Source organism: Globicephala melas, chromosome 14 (assembly GCF_963455315.2).
Source record: "Globicephala melas chromosome 14, mGloMel1.2, whole genome shotgun sequence".
Lineage (NCBI taxonomy): Eukaryota > Metazoa > Chordata > Mammalia > Artiodactyla > Delphinidae > Globicephala > Globicephala melas.
Window position 1 is genome coordinate 73,015,427 of NC_083327.1, and position 15,644 is coordinate 73,031,070.

General features: G+C 42.1%; 1 protein-coding gene across 4 annotated transcripts in view; it reads right to left on the reverse strand.

Annotated features, from left to right (window-relative positions):
- Positions 1–15,644, reverse strand: part of LRP11 (LDL receptor related protein 11) — a 60,956-nt gene that overhangs the window by 25,306 nt on the left and 20,006 nt on the right. For all 4 annotated transcript variants that reach the window (XM_060283774.2, XM_060283773.2, XM_030853187.3 and 1 more), the window contains exons 3-5: positions 14,675–14,816; positions 9,757–9,882; positions 8,691–8,897 (exon numbers count right to left, since the gene is read on the reverse strand). In XM_060283774.2, the coding sequence (XP_060139757.1) occupies positions 8,691–8,897; positions 9,757–9,882; positions 14,675–14,816 (475 nt within the window). The remainder of the gene's footprint in view (positions 1–8,690; positions 8,898–9,756; positions 9,883–14,674; positions 14,817–15,644) is intronic.

A 15,644-nucleotide genomic window follows, 5' to 3' on the forward strand; every position in this document is an offset into this window, starting at 1 on the left:
TATATTGATAGAATGGATAAACAACAAGGTCCTACTGTATAGCACAGAGAACAATATTCAATATCCTATGATAAACCATAATGGAAAAGAATATTAAAAAAAGAATGTATATATATATACATAACTGAGTCACTTTGCTATACAGCAGAAGTTAACACAACATTGTAAATCAACTGTACTTCAACTAAAAAAAAGGATCGGACTTCCCTGGTGGCGCAGTGGTGAAGAATCCGCCTGCCAATGCAGGGGACACGGGTTCGAGCCCTGGTCCGGGAAGATCCCACATGCTGCAGAGCAACTAACCCCGTGCGCCACAACTACTGAGCCCATGTGCCACAACTACTGAAGCCCGTGCGCCTACAGCCCGTGCTCCACAACGAGAAGCCACTGCAATGAGAAGCCTGCCCACCACAATGAAGAGCAGCCCCCGCTCGCAGCAGGTAGAAGAAAGCCCGTGCTCAGCAGCAAAGACCCACTGCAGCCAAAAATAAATAAATTTATATTTTAAAAAACCCCCAATAAACTAAAAAAAAAAAAAAAAAAGGATCACTGGTCACAGATCATCATAAATATAATAATAATGACAAAAAAAGTTTGAAATATTGCAAGAGTTACCAGAACGTGACACACAGACACGAAGTAAGCAAATGCTGTTGGAAAAATGGTACCAATAGACTTACTCAACGCAAAGTTGCCATGAACCATCAATTTGTACAAAATGCTGTATCTGCAAAGTCCAACAAAACGAGGTATGCCTAAAACTGCATTCACCATTTCCCCCCTCTGTCTCTTTCCAATGAAGATGAGAGATTGTTCATCTTAATTCTGGAGAGGAACTCAGGAATGGGACCACCCCTACACTGTTTCCATTTTTGATTTGAATTAACGATCTTATAGGCTTGTAGCTCTCTTGCCACTGGACTTGAATGTTCTAGCAAAAATTCATATAGTGCTAGCAGTTACTGAGAGACATAAATTATATTTACACATAATATCTCATTGTAGTGACACTGTGAGAAGATATTATCCTCTTACAGGTAAGGAAATGAAGTTCAGTGATGTTTATTACCTGGTTGCTAGTAATCAGTGGTACTGGAATTAGAACCCAGGACTGATCCAAAGCAGGAGCTTTTCCACTGAACCATACTGCTCTCAAAGTCACAGCTCTGAGAACTTATAGTCGATACCATATTTATTTACTCATATCTTAGCAAATTAATACTCAAATCTAGGCAAAATCACAAATTTACATTTCCTTAGGAAGGTCTGGGACAAGGCTCTACTAGGGATGCAGTAGAGAAACAGGTTAATTTTTCTTGGAAAGGAGACCTTGCCTTGGAGATGGGTTCATTTAAAAAACTATACAATTCATTTTGAATCTTCAGTTGTCACATTTGAAAAGTATTTTCTTAAATGCCTTCATACCCTGGGGAGAGAAAGCCAGTGATACAGGATCTGGGAGAGATCAGGTATTAAGGAGAGGGCAGTGTACACAGGAGACTTCAGAAGACACAACTGTCATGGACTCTAGAATTTCCTAGGGGACTTGCCCTGCCATCTTGGTATTTGAAATGTGAATTTCTGTTTTCCATATTTTTGAAGGAACTGACCATAATTTTCCAGACTGCCTGATTCACTCTTCCTAGACATCAGCATATGGAATGACACAGAAAAATGCCTCACCTCCAAACATCCTATCATAGGCTCTAACCAACACAGCAGTCAGAACAAAACAAGAAAATTCCATCATTTACTTATGCAAATAATTCATTTTGGTAATGATCCTTTTAGAAGGGTTAGGAAATTATTTTTCCCCTCTTCTGAATGATCTATTGTGTTATGTTTATCATGCATAGCTATGCATTCACAGAGAGTTGGAAGCCGGATGGAAGCTATTTTAATTTCATTTTCAGTCACCATAGAACAGGCAGGCATGTTCCAAAGGGAAGTTGGAAAACCAGCAGGGAAAGTGGCTACTATATGGGCCTCCCTTCCAGAATGTTCTATAGCTTCCTGTGACCCCTGCCAACTAACACAGACCACAGAATCGTCCTTTCTCACTATTCACTGGTAGACCACACTGCATGTCTGCAAAACAGGTAAGAGGAAGCTCTCTTCAGGAAATGCTCTGCATTGTCCTAGGACGAGAGCACAGCTAACCAGTGACAGTTGGTCTGCTCATACTGGAAATGTTATTTAGGCCTCATTACAGTCATAAAACTCATTGGCATTCTCTTTGCTTGTTTTCATATTGTTTGTACTAGGCAGCCTTGAAAAAGCCTCTACAGCTTGTCAAAAATTAGTTTAAAGGAGCTCCAAGTTCACTCTTGGAGGCAGGCTAAGAAAACTATCAGTGTTTACGAACATATTTGTATTTGGCTGGAGGTTAATATTTTAATCCTAGCAGAATGCTGGAGGTATTCAACTAACTTCTAGATAAAATAAACCATGTCATTTTGTTTAAAACCAAGTGGTTCCTTGGGACTGACCCAAGAGGGTCAGATGTCACAAAACAGAATTTACTATATAAACCATCTATAGATTTCAAATAATAAAATTATGTAGTCCCCACTACAGTGGGGACTTTTAGACTGATACCTCATAGAAGGTAGGAGGTGCCTCTTCCAAGACCAACGTTTCTCTCAGTGCCCCAGAATACTTGCGTATGCTTAAAGGCATCTGCTGATTATAGCTCATTAGATGACATTGTCCAAACAAGTGAGTAGGTCAACAAAAGAGGACGACTCCCTTCAAAATAAGTTTGTGGAAATAACCATCTGATTATCTTCATTTGTGATAAGTACATTTCCTTTAGCTGGATTTCCATTCATTTGAGAATCCAGTTGATTCCTGCCACCATGTTGGAACATAATAGACTATTCAGCTTAATAGACTTCAACACATTCAAACCACCTTCCCAGAGGTGCTGCTATATAGTTTCAAAATGGTTTCTCAGTTAGAATAAAGATAGTTCAACGGAATGAAAATATGAAATACGGGGCATGTGAAAAAATCCCTTTAAATAGCCTTTGTGAGAATGTCCTCTCTGAATAAAATACTTTCCATAGTAAGGCAAAGGTAGTAGTTGCTTGCTCATTACCTCCAGAGATAAGGCGAACAGCGAGGCTTTGGCGTATTTGGCATGGGAATCCGAGAACGTGCAGGCAGAAACCCTCACCTCCACACAGAAGGTTGTGCGTTCTACTAACTCCATGCCTTAATCCGGATCCTTAAAGAATCTGGCTAACCTGCTGGGTTGAACGTGAATTCTCATTTCGAAAACAAAAACAAACAAAAAAGCAGATTCAGTGTGAAGGTGGATACACCGCCACTTTTCTAGCACTCTGCAGAGCTGGAAACCAGATTTCTTTCCTTCGGCTGGGTCATACACAAGGGGACAGACAGCCTTGGGAATGGATGACTTGGGCCACGCAGGAACAGGCCCTGCAACTGCAACCATCTTCAACAGCGCAGCCACTGTGCTATTGCATCCCAAGGAAGCGCAAGCCCCGCTGCGACGCCGTGATCCACTCCGACGGTTCTAAGAGGACAGAGTGTGGGTTCACTGGTGGAACTGCATATTCGCACACACCCTTAACTTCATCCTTAGTGACATGCTTGGCATAAATTCCCAAGGGCAGGATAACTGGGTCAAGGCATACACACAAAGCTTCAGAAACTGCCCTCTGGAAGACTGTACTAATTTGAACCCCACCAAAAGTATGTGAGACTTGCTTCTCTGTACTCTTTCTTTTAAAGATTTGTTTTTAAAGGTCAAGTCTTATTTATTTATTTATGGCCGCGTTGGGTCTTCGTTGCTGCGCGCGGGCCTTCTCTAGTTGCAGTGAGCGGGGTCCACTCTTTGCTGCAGTGGGTGGGCCTCTCATTGTGGTGGCTTCTCTTGTTTCATGGGCTCTAGGCGTGCGGGCCTCAGCAGCTGTGGCGCACGGACTCAGCAGTTGTGGCGCACGGGCCCAGTTGCTCTACAGTGTGTGGGATCCTCCCGGACCAGGGCTCAAACCCGTGTCCCCTGCATTGGCAGGCAGATTCTTAACCACTGCGCCACCAGGGAAGTCCCATACTCTCTCTCTCTTTTTTTTTTTTTTTAAATATTTATTGGCTGCATCCGGTCTTAGTTGCACACGTGGGATCTTTTATTGCAGCGCATGGGCTCTTCATTGCAGCACATGGGCTCTTCATTGCAGTGCATGGGCTTCTCTCTAGTTGTGGCTCACGGGCTCAGCGGCCCCGCAGCATGTGGGGCCTTAGTTCTCTGACCAGGGATCGAACCGGCATCCCCTGCATTGCAAGATGGATTCTTAACCACTGGACCACCAGTATTTCCCTCTCTGTACTCTTATAAGCATTATTATTATGTTTTCACCTTTGCCAATGTGATACATGAAAAACTGCGTCTCATTACTTTCTGTACACATTATTAGTATTAATCTTAGTATCTCTTTAGCGTCTCTTCAATGAGTTAAGTGTTATTTATCCTCACAAGTCTGCGGGGGAAGGAAGCAGCAGAAAAATTAACTTGTTCATATTTACTGTACTAGCTGATAATCCTTGTAAAACTCAGGCATAGGTCACAAACAATAATGCATTTTAAGTCTACTATGTTATGCTGAATATAACATAATTTCAAATCACATGAAATTGGAGGCTGGGGATTCCAGTCTGGTGGTCTCAGGGATAACAGAAGAGGAGGGAGAAGGGGGATGTTGTCCAAACAGAAACCATGTGTTGTGGGAGCCCTTTCTAACACTTTAAAGGTTCTATTCTTTCTTTCCCACTTTCTTTACCCTGGACTTTTTTTTTTTTTTTGGTAATATTTTAGCTGTGCTGCGCAGCATGCAGGATCTTAGTTCCCCAACCAGGGATCAAACCTGTGCCCCCTGCAGTGGAAGCACAGAGTCCTAATCACTGGACCGCCAGGGAATTCCCACCCTGGACTTTCAAAATTTGTGTTTTTGATGGACATTTAATAACATATGAAAATACTCATAAGTGAGAAAAATAAAAGTTTTGTAAAAATAATATCCTAATTTTGTTAAATGTGAATAAATGTATGTGTGTATGTATATAAGTAAAAGTAACTGGAAGAAAATGCAACAAAATGTTAATGGTGAGTTTTGCTAGATGATTTAAATTTTCTTCTTTATAGTTTTCTATATTTTCCAAATTTTCTACAGTAAATACATATTACTTTAGTGATTAGGAAAAATAATACATAGAATAAATAATAACTGGATATTAATCTCTCTGCATCTGTGAAACTCCATTCTTTACGTCTTCATAGCCCAAGTCAAAGGCTTATTATCAAAAAGAACAAAAATAGAGATGCAGGGACTTCCCTGGCGGTCCAGTGGTTAGGACTTTGCACTTCCACTGCAGGGGGCACAGGTTTGATCCCTGGTCGGGGAACTAAGATCCCACATGCTGCTGCACCATGCAGCAAGGCCAAAAATTAAAAAAAAAAATAGAGATGCAAAAATATTTCAGATTGGGTGTCAACTATCATTAACCGGTGGTGGCAGCCTGGAGCATTATTTGCAAAAGGGTTCTGAGGCTGAGTCCTCAACCCCCAGGAGATAAAGCTGGGATCACAGAGCAATATCTAGCATGGACAAGGGCTGATGGAATCCTGCGTGGGCGTCAGGCGTTTCATATTCCCCCAAACAGATACCAGGCTAGAAGGGCCTTAGGGGTCATCTGGTTGAAGCTCTTATTAACTGATGAGGAAACTGAGGTCCAGAGACATGAAGCAATTACTCAGGGTTCAAAAGGCAGAGCCATGACTAGAACCTAACGAAGGAGACTGGCCTTTGGTCTTCACTCTGCCTTCAGCTAATTCATTCAAGTTCATGTGTGCCTCTCGTCCACGGTGACGGAGCAAGAGTTCACCCGTCGTGGCCTCCGAGAACTCTGTTCTCTCTGTCAACTTCATCCCTGCTGCCCAAAACACCTGGTCTCCCCTTACTCTGTTTCTTAGGTGACTGTCTTCTCCATACAAACATTCCATATGGAGAAAACGGAGTCAAACAAATCCCAAGGTTTGGAAGGAGTGGCAAAATTCTCCCATTAGGTGGCAGTACGAGCAAGGAATAAACAAAAGCAGGCGTCTGTAGGGCGCTTAACCTAAACTGTCTGAAAGAAAAGCCTTTTGTAGGATATTTTGTAGACATATTTGTATTGAAGCACTTTAAAATCTACAAAGTCCGGGGTGGTGGTTGTGGTGGTGTGCTGAATTGGGCGATTGGGATTGACATGTATACACTGATGTGTATAAAATGGATGACTAATAAGAACCTGCTGTATAAAAAAAAAAAAAAAAAATTATTCAAGTCATCCAATGATGGAATGACCCAGTTGACTGTATGACTGATTTGACCAATAACAGAGTGATGTGAGTAACAAAGAGATCTGTAAGTCATTTTATTTATAGGAAATTTTAAATTCTAAGAACTATTCTGAAGACTGATCATGAAGTTATCTTGCATACTTGGTGAATTTAGATCTATTTTTAACAAATCACAAACCTGTATAGTGATAGTACACATTCTGAGGGCTTTAAAAAGATCTTTCTTATGTGATTATTTAGGTGATTTTTCCCTTTACTTATTGAATGTTTGTATGTGCATCTGTATGTTGTATGTGCATCTATATGTGAGCATGCACATGTGTTGGGAAATATAAGTAAGAATTTAATACATTTGTTTTACAGGAAGCTTTGAAGAGACAGAGCATCTCAAGTTTTCGATTTCTAACATAAATACATTTTATAGACAATATATTGTTTCAGGGGGTAGAACAGATATTCTTCTTTGGTGATTACTTATTGATTTTCTTTTGACTATAACAATTTAAAGTACTTTATTGCTTACATTTAAATAAATGCTAAATCAATAGTAAGTTATACAACCATACAGTGGATATATGTATAGAGACATTATCCAGAATACGTGCCCTGGTCAGAATGGAGACTTGTAGAAATACTCACTTTAGATGACTCTTATAAGAGCAGAAATGTGAAGAAATAAAATTATCTTACATTTCATCCTCAATGCTCAATTTTTACAAGTCATTTTTGTGATCTAACTTTTAAATAGGACAACCTAAGGCAATTGTATTTTTTTCAAATTTTATAATGGATAACATTCATGGTCAAATTTTGAGACAGAGAATTAGTAAAATGTTAATTATGAGCCCTGACTCTGGTATTGACCTGTTTCTTTTTGAAAATTATTTGACCTTTCTAACTTTCAAAATTCAAAATAGAAATATGTCTGTTTTTGACCACATCATGATATGTAATTTAAATCAAACAAGACAAAATGCCTTGAGAACATAATATATATAGGAACGAAAATGTCTACTACTTAAGTGTTTTTATTTTTATTTTATTTATTTTTTTGCGGTACGCGGGCCTCTCACTGTTGTGGCCTCTCCCGTTGCGGAGCACAGGCTCCGGATGCGCAGGCTCAGCGGCCATGGCTCACGGGCCCAGCCGCTCCGCGGCATGTGGGATCTTCCCAGACCGGGGCACGAACCCGTGTCCCCTGCATCGGCAGGCGGACTCTCAACCGCTGTGCCACCAGGGAAGCCCTACTTAAGTGTTTTTAGAGTAGCTTTCTTGATTTGGACAGAAACAGAATAGTTCCTAAAGAACAGAAATATTAGACCATATTTGATGGCTTTTCTTCCTTTTTATGTTTATGTGCATTTCATCTCTTTGAAAATCCCAGTGACTCTGATCCTTATTTTTCTCAGTGACTTTTATGCACAATAAAGGATGCTCTTTGTAAAGTGTGAAAAAAAACAAAAAATAAAAAAATAAAATCTACAAAGTAGATAAAAGATTGGAAGGAAATATACCAAAATATTAAAAGTTGTTATCAATAAAGGGGTGGTATTTTAAGTCATTTTCTTTTTTATTATTTGCAACTTCTGTATCTTCTATAATGAACAGAAAAGCTTCATAAAGTAGTTATTGAAACAGTGACAGATTATTTCAGTAAAATGTATGCAGAGTTTGAGTACTGAAACACATTCACAAAAGCATACAGAAATGTGATAACCTATATTCTGTCTCCTATGTCATACAATCATGCAAATATAAATGTGTAAAAAACTGTTAAACAATAGAATCCTGTAATGCTTTAGGAGTATGCATGAATTTTAAAATATTATTAGCAATATTTTTAGAAAAGCAAAAGATGATAGATTTAGTTAAACCGGAGGCATAATACTGAGATATTAGTACATGCAACCATTTCAACATAATACAATATTTTCTTCACATTCACTTGTTTGGTGTGAACAGGATTTACATAAATAGGTAGGGGTTATGCTGCTTCGCCTCAAAATAACCTAAAATTTAACACTTAGGGCATTAGTTTCCTTAACATAGGTGTTGAAACTTTTAAACTCTAACTTATTTACAAATAAATGTATTGACACCTCTGGAGTATGTATATATGTACGTATGTATGAACGTATTTGGTAGGTGTTCCTTACTATAAATAATCAGAGAAAATGTCAAGTTTTTTTTCTTTTTGGCCCAATTCTTCATTTTAACTCCATCCTTTAAGATATTTCCTTAACACTCTTCAAATAGAACCTTATTTTGAGCCAAGTGTCATTATAGAAAATGAGACACTTTGTGAAAATCTGCCTCAAGCCCTTACCTGGCATCCCAGGATCAATGAGACTCTCTGGTCCCCAAAAGGCAGAATGATTCCTCTTTTCCATGGCTGATGACGCAGGTGGCTGTTTTGGAGCAGTGGCTTTCTGGGACTTTTCCCGCAAGGAGCCCCTGCCTGCATCTTTGCTTGGTCCGGTGGGTCTAGGCTGTGCCACAGCCGTGTGGGTCACCATCTTGCGGTCAAGGCTCACTGAGGGTTAAAGAGCTACTATCAGTTGTTGGGTTTCTTTTCTGAACTTTAGCTAAAACCACTAAATTTGCAGTAGATTTAAAGTCATGGACATTTGGGAATGATAACTTATTCATCTAAGATATATCAGAGTCCCATAAAAAACTATTTGTTCTTGTTTTCAAATGAGTAATCAGTTCTCTTCTAATAATTCGCTTTCTGAAAGTTCACATAAAGAAAGAGACAAAGATACAACTTAAATCTAAGGGTTTGAGATTTGTCATCCTTGCTCAAACCAGTACTTCATTAAACTTTCCACAGCTCTTCTTCCTTTATTGCGGTGAGCGTTTATACACGTGGCATTATAAGACTGATTTACAGCTCGGACTAACCACACCCTTATGTCATAAATTTTCTAAAATATCTATCAAAAGAAAACGTTAGCTCATTTCAGGTTTTTTTTTTGGGGGGAGGGGTTTTGTTTTGTTTTGTTTTGGCTGTGCAGCATGTGGGATCTTAGTTCCCTAACCAGGGTTTGAACACACAGCCCCTGCATGCGAAGCACGGCATCCTAACCACTGGACCACCAGGGGAGTCCCTCATTTCAGTTTTTAAAAAAGCATATGCTAAACAGCATTTTTAGGATGGGGAAGAATCTTGCAGAAAATTGAAAACAATCTCTTAAAAACGTAAGTGATATCAAAATTTGACATTTGTAACTCGCATTAAAGACATAGTAAATGCTCATTTAATTTAAGGCATAGCTCATTCACATGAAGTTATACCTGAAACAAGGCAGAAAAAGAGCACTACTGAGTTTGCATTTATTGTGACAATACAGACATCCCTTCTACCCCAAAATGTGATGCAGTCAACTCACGATTTTGACAGAAACCTTCATCAGACCCATCAGGACACTGCTCCACTCCATCGCAAGCCAGCGTGATGTCAATGCAACAGCCGTCATCACAAAAGAAGTGGTAGCGTGAGCAAACATTCGAGCATCCTGTTCGTAAACAAGTCTCAAGTCACAGGAGTGCAGGAAAAAAAGACTTCTACCGTCTCAAGATTAACAGAGACTATACATATAATGAAATGCATTTGGATAAAGAGATGCAGATAATGAGGGAACACCTAACAGTCTGTGCTCGAGCAATAGATTCTGGGAAGGTTAGGGGGTTTCTTCTTGACCTTCCTGACTTAATTCTTAGGAATCACCATGGGCTCTTCGTCTTTTTTTTCTTTTTCCAGCTTATTTATTATTATTATTTTTAAACATCTTTATTGGAGTATAATTGCTTTACAATGGTGTGTTAGTTGCTGCTGTATCACAAAGTGAATCAGCTATACATATACATACACCCCCATATCTCTTCCCTCTTGCGTCTCCCTCCCGCCCTCCCTATCCCACCCCTCTAGGTGGTCACAAAGCACCGAGCTGATGTCCCTGTGCTGTGCGGCTGCTTCCCACTAGCTATCTGTTTTACGTTTGGTAGTGTCTACATGTCCATGCCGCTCTCTCCCTTCGTCCCAGCTCCCCCTTCCCCCTCCCCGGCTCTTCGTCTTGGGGCCCTTCTCTAAGACACTGATACTTTAGAGGTGAGAACAGAGAAGCAGCAGCTCTGGTCTTCCCCATCCTGCCCTGGGTTTCCTCCCTCAGGTGACCCACTCTGCATTCATCCGTTCGTCCATCAGCTCCCCAGCAGGCCACTTCACACCGGTTCACCCCTTGCACAGTACTTGGCTGGCTGTGTTTTAGCAGAGACACCACTTGCTTTTTTTTTTTTTTTGTATCAGCTGGCCATTTATTTTTCTCATGGTGATTTAGGCTGAGCTCGCTGGGCTCCTTCCTTCATGTGTCTGTGATCAGCTGTATAGACACCACTTTCTATGTGCTATTCTTGCATTCACATTCCCTAAGTAATAATTTTTACTGAGATCAACTTTCTACTATTGAACCCTGTTTGCTGGCCACCATAGATCCATGGTGCTGTAAAGAATAAACAGAATCTTTAGCTACTAGCTGGTGAGAATTTATTTTCTACAAATAATGAAATTTCCTTCATTTTGGAGCTCTTAAGAGTTTTTAACCCTCAGAGCTACATGTATTTTCTTGAAAGGCATTCCTGCACCCCCCAACTCCAGATTAAGCCAACTTTACTTTATAGTTGTTAGCTACATAACAACTGCTGACACGAGTGATGCGGACTAAAGGTACCAGGCTAAAAGTAGGTCTTAAGGATTCTGTAATTCTCCAGGGACAGATGGACTAGACTATTATCTCAGTTCATGGGAGAGTGGTACATGATGGTATTTCTGAGACAAACGGCTGAGTGTAGTATACACGCCCAGGAGAGTCTTGGAAACGTTCTACTGGAAAGAAGTTCAATTAAAATGCTGGGAGAGGAGTCCATCTGGGTGGAAGGCAATTCGAAGATACCTTGATTATGGAGGAAAAAGAGGTAAAGGAAAGAAATGGTGGCAGAAAGAAGAGGACGCAGGAAACCAGCAGTTATGGCTGAGAACTTGGGCCTAGAAAGGAGAATCTGCTTCGGACACAGGGAAGGGGTTGGGAGGAAAAGTAAAGGGAAACTCTGTGGACACCAAGCAGGATGCAGCCTCTGCTTACATTTCTTAAACTCATGACATGAAAATCCTATCTTGAGGCTTTCCTGACTCCTTGGTAGTTTGGGAGCTAGATCCATATTAGTAATTTACCCATCTATTTCTAGATTAGTGGTCTCCAAACCTGTTTGACTATACCTATCTCCAACCTACCCATCTATTTCTAGATTAGTGGTCTCCAAACCTGTTTGACTATACCTATCTCCAACCTACCCATCTATTTCTAGATTAGTGGTCTCCAAACCTGTTTGACTATACCTATCTCCAACCTACCCATCTATTTCTAGATTAGTGGTCTCCAAACCTGTTTGACTATACCTATCTCCAATCTACCCATCTATTTCTAGATTAGTGGTCTCCAAACCTGTTTGACTATACCTATCTCCAACCTACCCATCTATTTCTAGATTAGTGGTCTCCAAACCTGTTTGACTATACCTATCTCCAATCTACCCATCTATTTCTAGATTAGTGGTCTCCAAACCTGTTTGACTATACCTATCTCCAACCTACCCATCTATTTCTAGATTAGTGGTCTCCAAACCTGTTTGACTATACCTATCTCCAACCTATAAATCCTAAGCATGTGCCACCATATTACACATCGTACAAAATAAAAATTAATAAAAATGTAAGTTCTGGGGCTTCCCTGGTGGCGCAGTGGTTAAGAATCTGCCTGCCAATGCAGGGGACACAGGTTCGAGCCCTGGTCCGGGAAGATCGCACACGCCGCAGAGCAACTAGGCCTGTGAGCCACAACTATTGAGCCCACGTGCCGCAACTACTGAAGCCTGTGCACCTAGAGCCCGTGCTCCACAACAAGAGAAGCCACCTCAATGAGAAGCCTGCGCACCACAACGAGGAGTAGCCCCTGCTCGCCGCAACTAGAGAAAGCCCGCACACAGCAACAGAGACCCAATGCAGCCATAATTAATTAAATAATTAAAATAGATAAGTTCTGGTATTTTCTTTTCCGTCTTAAAAATGTCTTGACTGTCTGTTGGGGATTCTCTATGGAGACCACATATCTGGATCATCTTAGAGGTGTTTGTTGGCTTGCTCTGTGAATAGATTATTTTTTGCAGAGCTGGAAAACATGCAGCCTCTATATCCAAAACTGAACCAACTTATCACAGAAGCAGGGGTATGTGCTTGTCTGTTTACCCCAGAAAGTGTCACCCTTGGTTATCATGAAAGCTAGTCATTAACCATAAGATGCGTATATATAATAGAGGGAACAGAAACTCTCTCAATCCCCACCTCTTGTTTTCAATGTGTCGATGTAGGATCTTATTAACTTTAATTCATAGTTTGTTATTTCAGTCTAACCAGTGAGTGATTCCAGACAGCAGTTAATACAATAGCATTCTTTTTATTTTCTGTATAAAGTTACATATGTAAGACCTATACCCAACTGGCCTTTCAGTAACCAAAGGTGAATCACATCACTCGCTCTCTGCAGCTTCAAATACACTTTATCGTCATCTTGAGAAAGGCCGGAAATGTACAACTGGCAACTGGCCTTGGGAGCCCCAGAAAACTGGCCTGAGTAAGTAAACCAGAGCAACAGGCAGCTGGTGAGGTGTCAGCCCTTTGCCTCCATGAGCTCAAGCCGTTTCTCCCTCCCATGCACCTCAGTTGTATAAAAACAACCCTTTTCTAATTTCTGCAGGGGATGACAGGAGCACTTTTCTCCCAGAACCAGCAGTTGACTTGGCTCCTTGCCCAGGGAGCCCTGTTCCCGGGAGAACAGCCCTCAGGGCCCAGGAGTTTTCCACTGCTGATGATTTCAGCTGTTTGCAGCGGCCCTGGCACATGGCCAGCTTTCCAAGGTGTGTTCTAGGTAACTGGCTCTTCGGTGCAGCTGCAATAAATCAACAAGCAAGGACTGCTTGAATGTGGGCCGGGCTGCAGGCCTGGCTCACTCCCCGTGGCTGACTCACGGTGCTGCGGTGAGTGCACTGGAGTTTGGGGTCTGGCCTGTCCATTGGCGGTCACCCCTCCTTCCTCATGGTCAGCTTAAACCTTGGCTGGACAGGAGTCAGCCAACCTAATTGTGAATGTTCCTAACACGCTGTATCCTCGTGGAAGGCAAATTATCAAGGTGGCGGAGTTCTTAGGATTCTAAAGTCTCCTTCCTCATGTCCAATATGCACACTGACCCATGTCTTTGATGGAAGATCAGTCAAAGTACAAGTAAATCCAGTCTTTTTATTCTTATTCTCCCAACTGCTGGCTCGATTACCATCTAAATACTGAGGAATCAAGGATGTAGGAGACAGGCTACAAGTTTGCTAGAGCCATGGCTAGTGAAGGGTCACCACACATGGGCAGAGATCAGGTCTGTGGAGCGCAGTAGCCACGCCCACTGCCTTGCACACAGTTCCCGTTCACCGCAGATGCTGGGAAGGCATCCGCTGACCGAGTGACAGGACCCTCACACATACACTATCTCAGCACTTCTCCAGAGTGAATTGGGGGAAGGGCTTCCCTCTGCCATACCCCCATATCTTTAGTGCTGCTGAGTTCCATATAAATTTTTTTTTTAACTTGATGAGCTAATCTTAGAAATGTAGATGTTTGGGAAAGTAAGAAACAGGTAAATGGGAGAAATGAGTTTACATTGGGCAACAGAACGTGAGAAGCATTATATATACGTCGAGCTATGTTATTAACGTATCTGTGCATCTGTGTAAAGCGTCCATGACAGTTTTTAAATAGTCCTTTTAAATTGACACATGCACTGCATATATTTTAATTTGTTTTCAATGTACTCCTTGGCTGCATACTTTGAACATACATATCAAATAGACCACCCTCCTTTAAACAAGATCCTCTCCTGGAAAAGCCAGATGTCTTTCACGAAACTGAGTCACGGAAAGATGGAGCATCTCTCGGGCCCCGTGGCTCACACAGCCTACTCTCATCCCCTGGAGTGTGGAGCGCTCCCCCGCCCCAATTCAGCAGCGTCACTTAGCTCAACATACAATGCAGCCTATTTTTGCAATCATATTTTTAGTAAAGATTTTCCCATTCAACAACAGCAAAAATAAAATGAAAGGGCCCCTGTAATGCACAGTCAGAATATAAAATGCCAATTTAATACCATCCTTCCATTGATAACCTGGTTTCTGTTGGCCACTGTGAATGTGAGGGAAGGGCTTTCTTCTCACCTCCTGCGGAGAAGGCCACGGGAAGCACGGTCACCGAGACGCTGTCAGAGCTCCTCTGCCCAGCAGTGTCCATCACCGTCAGCTGAAAGGTGTATGTCCCTTCCTGTAGGTGGGACAGCTTCAGAGTTCCGGACTGAGGCACCTGACAGGAAACATCATATTTAGTTAAGAACCTGAGGCACAGAGTCCAGCATCATCCTGAACTGGAAATCAATGTCATCCTTGAAGCAGTCCCATGACCCACTTCTCCACTCCTGGTCCAAGGTTGCAGAATACTAATCACACACAATTCTGGCAGATTGATCAGAAGACTTGAGCTCCGGTGGGATTGGGGGCTAACACCCCGTTTCTCCTGGAAACTTCCCCTCCCACGCCCATCCACATGGTTGCATTGGAAGGGTCAGTTATGACCTCTCCTATGGCCACAGGGGTGCCAGGCTGAGGGGAGCCTCTGGCTCAGAGTCAGGCAGGCTGTGCGAGGTGGCAGCTATGCGACAGGTGACACCACTGTTTATCGTTTCTTGGGACTTAGACAGGAATGCCTGGAAACATGGGAGCAGATGATGACCACACTGGAGCATGCTGACGTGAAGCCCTGCAGCCTTGAGCAGGGTGGTGTGAGAGAGAAGCTCTGTCTTCTGTCCCAGCTGGTCTGCCAGAACGTAGACCTAAGACTGCCGAAGGCCAGCAGCCTTGGGGTGTGCTGACCTGGGTGTATGAGAGGAGAGGGTAGATAGTAGGACTGAGTCAGAGTAGGGATTTAAGGTGGGTGCGACAGGGGGATGCTGAGTGTGGCCATAGGAGTGAGGCTGAGATGAAGTTAATGGAGATTTTAAGAGACCAGGGAAGCCTTGAGGCTGGAGGCTGTGGGGGCCATCCACGCAAGACATCCTCACCCAGGCCCCGGTCATATCTCTGGGAAGGCTCCTGGGTGTCAACACTCAGCATGCCCGTGTCAAACTAAACCTCT